The sequence below is a fragment of the Cloeon dipterum genome, chromosome 1, assembly GCF_949628265.1.
Source record: "Cloeon dipterum chromosome 1, ieCloDipt1.1, whole genome shotgun sequence".
NCBI lineage: Eukaryota > Metazoa > Arthropoda > Insecta > Ephemeroptera > Baetidae > Cloeon > Cloeon dipterum.
The window spans coordinates 31,465,575-31,470,968 of NC_088786.1; the positions used below are offsets into that span (position 1 = coordinate 31,465,575).

The window sequence follows — 5,394 nt, forward strand, 5'->3', positions numbered from 1 at the left end:
ATGAAATTCGCTCGTCTAGAAATTTCTCCGACATCACGACTTGGCGCGAGAGTGAATTTGCACCGCAAGATCTTCAGCGACGATGAGAGTGAAAAAAGCTACAAAGTTCATGATCAATGACATTGCGGGCATCTCCGCTGAAAAGCAGCATCCGCGTGATATCGCATTTTTCACCGCAGAAAGGAACAATCGTAGGGTGTCGTGTGTCGAGAGAAGCAAATAATAATTCAGCTGGATCGGCATTCAGCTAGGGTTGTGGTGTGGAAGAGAGCGCAGGGCCCGCCAGGGTGGGGAGCGGTCCTAAGGTTGGAGCCCCGGCCGCTATATAAAGCGTGGCTACGCCTTCAACAGACGTTCAGTTCACTCTTTTGTGCACTTTAACTGACTCCTCACCTAGGTAAGCGGGTCAGCCAATGTGTGTGTGCGCGTGTGGATATTTAAAATTGGATTACCTTGCTTCGGCCGCCGACGCCCGATCCTGATTTTTCGACTTGAGTGCCGATCTCTTGCTTCGATTTTCGCGACGGGATATTAGTCTATTATTTTATTTTATTTTTTGTGTAACTTGGAATCGTTTATTTTTAAAAATTGTGATGGTATTTTTTTAAAAATCGGATTTTTAATTTTCAGGAACGTGCGATGTTGCGGTTGGTAGTTTTGGTGTGCGCCGCACAGGCGGCCTTTGCTGGTCTCACCAGCCACGTGAGCCCTGCCTCCGTCACCTATCTGTCAGGCCCTGCACCCATTGGCCTGCGCGCCGGCCCCGCTACCTACACCTACAGCCCTAGTGCCTACGCCGCCCCTGCCGCATACGCTGCACATGCCACCTTCGCAGCTCCCGCAACATACGCCGCTCCTGTGGCTCAATACACTCCTTCGTACCGTAAGTGTTGCAGGGAAATAGGATCAGGAAGCGAGAAATTTAATTTTCTATTTTCTGCTTGCAGTTAAGGCCGTGCAACACGTGCACCACGTGCCCGCTGTCACCAACGTGCCCATCAAGACTTACCACCACACCCCCGCCTTGCTCCAAAAGACCGTGGATGTCGCCAGGCCCGCCGTGCAGACCCGTAAATTCGAGGTAAAACCGATCAAACGTGTTAAATACGAAATGCGAGACGACTGAGTTTTGCGGTGATTTTTGCAGTTGCGTCGCCCTGCCATCCAGAAGCAGTTCTACGACATCGAAGAGCGCGTCATCGTCCGCCCTGCCGGATCCGCCCTTGTTGAGCTTGACGAGCCCATCTCCAAGACCCAGAAGGGAGCTGCCGTGATCTCCCCTCTGGCCACCGTGCCCGTGCACACCGTCCCCACCTACGCCCACTACCCCGTCGCTGGCTACCCCACCTACACCCCCGTCGCCTCCCCCGCTTACCCTGCCTACCCCAGCGCCGAGCAGCAGCAGCCTGCCTACCCCAACGCCGAGCAGCAGCAGCCTTCCTACCCCAACGCCGAGCAGCAACAGCCTGAATACCCCAGCGCCGAGCAACAGCAGCCTACCTACCCCAGCGCCGAGCAGCAGCAGCCTTCCGCCCCCGAGGCCCCCGTTGAGGACGGCTCCAACAGCTTCTCGCAACAGCAGCAGGGCATCTCCAGCTTCGCTCCCCAGCAGGACCGCGAATCCATCTCCATCGAGAACCCTGAGTTCGGAGCCCGTTCCGCCGCCGTCCCCGAGCCCGCCAACCCCGAGTCCACCCCAGTGACCTCAACGACCGCAGCCCCCGCCCCTGCCGAGAGCGACAACAACCGCAACCTGTACGAGGCCCAGATCCGCTCCATGTTCGAAGCCCGTCGCGCCCAGTTCGAGGCCGAGCAGCACGCCGAGGCCATGCAGCGCGCCTTCCTTGAGCAGCAGCAGAACACCCTTCAGCGCCAGCAGTACGAACAGGCTCAGCTGCAGGCCCGCTCCCAGCTGATCACCGACGCTCCCGTCTCCTCCACCACCGAGGCCGCCGCCCCCGCCGCCACCGAGCCCACCCCTGCCGCAACTGACGCCCCCGTGACCACCGAAGCCGCCACCGAGGCCGCTCCCGCCAGCACCGAGGCCGCTCCCTCCAACGAGGAGCCCGCCGTGCAGTCCCGCAGCAACTTCCCCGTCGAAGCCCGCAACAATTTCCCCGTCGAGGCTCGCAACAACTTCCTCGGCACTCAGGAGGCCCAGATCCAGCAGACCGAGTCCCTTCTGCGCGAGCAGGTGCAGCCCGAGGCCCGCTCCGTGGTGCCCTCCGTCCGCCTCAACCCTGAGATCAACCAGGCCAACCAGCAGCGCCTGATCGAGCTGCTGACCGCCCGCAACGGAGTCGCCGAGGTTCACGGCTACGGCGAGGCTTTCGGCCGCACCAACGGTGCCGTCGGTGACGCCGGAAGCGTACGCGCCCGCGTCCTCTCCGTCACCCCCGCCCCCGAGAACGCCCGCTCCACCGGCGAACGCACCAACACCCGCCGCATCGTCGTTTCCCGCCCCATCGAGACTGTGCAGGAGATCGAGGTCGTCGAGCCCGCCACCAAGATCCAACGCGTCACCTACCAGCAGCCCACCTACATCAAGACCGCCCGTCTTGGCGTCGCCAGGGTCGCCACCTCCGTGCCCGTGTACACCAAGTCCCTGCAGGCTCACCCCATCGCTTACTACTAAGGCTTCACCCAAGCTTTTGTAATAAGTAACCGCAGCGCCCCTGCCTAGGGTGCTGCTTATACATTTTTAGATGCTTAATGTGTCGACTGGCAACCAACTTGACGTAATTTTAATCGAAGCGTACCGCAACGACCGATTCTGGTATTTTTTAATAATCACTAGATATCAAATCGTGCTTATTTATGATTCTGGCTATTTTTTATTTTTATACGCAGTTAATTAGTACCACAATCGGTTCGTCAGCACCTGAATGTTTTTAATATTATTTGAACTGTTAGTTCCTTTTTTGTAGCAACTCAGCAGCGGCAGCCAAGTCTTCCTGAACGCCGCCAAGATCGTTTGTTTTTACTTTTGTCGCCAGTTCACGAAGACTTGCTGCAAAGTAACAGATCGTGCTCATAAAATTACGCAACCTTTGGCTGATTTAATCAGCACGATCGAATATAATACTGTATATATTATATGCTCATCGCCTGGTCTAGATTAAAATTTGGCCACTTTTTGTTTTAAAAAGTTGCCAAATTTTACACCGATGGCCAAGAGAAACATGTCACTACACCATTGTCCTTTTAATTATGCGTCTCTGTCCTGTCTCCTTTCAACTCTTCGTTATCATCCTCCTTTCCACTGAAGTGTTCTTGCCACAACTTTGTACATGTACAGACTTTTCCTTGTGAGAATAAATTATCACCTTTACATTAAAGTGCTGGCTAGCTCGTTTGATTTTCGCTCTCAAGGCGCTCCACCTCTGCCCTAAATCCAATTTTTTCACTCACTGGCCTTTCATTCCTTCTCTGCGTCTTAAGCGTTGCTTAACGCACAATCTGGCCGCGTGTGTGTACGCTCTGGAATGGGAAAACCATGATACATATAAACTCGCTCAGGGAGTGGCCGGTGCGATATATAATCTGCTCAATGTACCAGTGGCCAACTTACGCAACCGAAAGTGAGAGGACTAAAGGCAAAAGTGTCTCGATCACCAAAGTGCCTGCCAAATGGCATATTCATTCATCACAAACATCTCGACCAGTTGCACAACCTCGCCCGCTCGCGAGGTTTATAAATTTATACCGCACACGTCCATCAAAAGTATCGTAAATTATTGGATACGGTGCATTTCACAGTTGCGGGCCTCACGCCTAGTTGATGAAGTGCGGCCTTTCATTTTATTGGATTTTTGCTATTTTTGGATGCTGCGGACGCCGCCGTGGAGTTTCTCTTGAACCCCATGCCGACAGTGTCGATCTATATTCATCATAAATTTCCTGCTCCTTTCAAGTTATTTGGATTTCGTAAGCAGATTTGCCCACACTTGAAAATCAACTCATTCGCTTGATCTTGACCTGTTTGTTACTTTTATTTTGATTGATCTAATAAAATAGAAAATTGACGTGTTTTTAAATAATTTAAATAAGACTGCTTCTAACTATTCGAATAGAAATAACTGTTTTGATTTTAATAAGGATCGAACGCCTTCAGGATATTTTAACCCAAACTTTCGTCTGTTATATCAGAGCATAGTTTACATTTCCTTGATATGTTATTCGCTCTGTATAATACACGATGACCATCAACGATTGAGCAAACGCTTAAACTATCATCAATTCGAGGACAGCATCCAGATATTTTTGAGCTGAATTGTTGTCTTAGTTTTAGTAGGTTTTAAGCTAAACATTAGTCTTCTATTTGGATTAATAAAAACATTTACATCAATTGAGAATCCCAAAAATTGTGCACCATTATTGATCTTCCGTAGTTTTGCATGCATATAGCTTAAAAAGCTTTTTTTAACGTTATTCAAACGGTGTACTTAATAACAAGTAAATACCAAATTTGTGATATATAGAGCCATTAAATAGATAATTTTGGTTTGTTTGTATAAGGATTAAGAATAAAATGTTGTAATAAGAGGCAAACCCTAACAAATGTAACTGAATTTCCATGAAACTAATACGAAAGAGAAGGTATACCTTCATGATACCAGTTAGCATCATGCACTATTTGCCTACATATAGCAGCCGTAAAAAGTAAATTGAACATGATTGATTGATTTATTAAACGCCAACGTCGTACAACTATATAATATGAAAAGAAAGAAAGAAAGAATTACAACTTTTTTATGCGGCGGCCTTGGAGAGAGTCATAGGTTTGAATTTTAATATTGGCGTAAATCAAATTTGTTTCAATTTCGCCCTTATAGATGTCGCTTTTGCTGATGTATGATAAGCACTTCTCAACCTTTCACTGACCGATTTACTTCCGCACGCATTGGTCATGACCAAAGTATCGCCTATACTCGTTCTCCAAACGGGAGATTAAGAAGTGCGTATATTCTAACTGAGAGCTAATGTTGATGTATTGGATGTATTGTAATAACTAATACCCAAGAACACGGGTCCAATTGCTATATGCTCATCAATAAACGACTAACAAAAGGAATTAAGATGCATTACCATCTCTTTGGCTCAACAAGATCAATGTCATTAGATTAGAATACTTATTAGACACCTACAGTGTACAACAACATAAAATTTACCATATTATTACAGAGTTGATTGAGTTGGAGAACACTCTTTATATTTAGCAGCTTGGAATAACGTGTGTAGTACTACTATTTTTACAATAGAGCAAATGATAATATCAATACATTCGTCATCACAAAAATTGGCATTTACGCAGTTGGCACAGGAACATTACGATTGTCTTTACACATAAGGAAATGATAACCATAGAAGGAGTGTCTAGTGAAAACAGCGATC

At 48.5% G+C, this 5,394-nt stretch overlaps 1 protein-coding gene across 1 annotated transcript; it reads left to right on the forward strand.

Moving 5' to 3' along the window:
* Positions 1–264: 264 nt before the first annotated feature.
* On the forward strand, positions 265–3,338 carry LOC135946961 (LIM domain-binding protein 3). The gene is made up of 4 exons (XM_065495469.1): positions 265–397; positions 631–883; positions 948–1,081; positions 1,148–3,338. The coding sequence occupies exons 2-4, from the start codon at positions 640–642 to the stop codon at positions 2,633–2,635; spliced, it is 1,866 nt and encodes a 621-aa protein (XP_065351541.1). The 5' UTR covers positions 265–397; positions 631–639; the 3' UTR covers positions 2,636–3,338.
* The last annotated feature ends 2,056 nt before the right edge of the window (positions 3,339–5,394 follow it).

What these genes read in the sequence shown, in the direction of transcription:
- LOC135946961 (XM_065495469.1), top strand. Translation starts at nt 640, where the DNA reads ATGTTGCGGTTGGTAGTTTTGGTGTGCGCCGCACAGGCGGCCTTTGCT. An exon ending in TCAATACACTCCTTCGTACC is followed by an intron (nt 884 to 947) that starts GTAAGTGTTGCA and finishes TTCTGCTTGCAG; the next exon opens with TTAAGGCCGTGCAACACGTG. An exon ending in TGCAGACCCGTAAATTCGAG is followed by an intron (nt 1,082 to 1,147) that starts GTAAAACCGATC and finishes TGATTTTTGCAG; the next exon opens with TTGCGTCGCCCTGCCATCCA.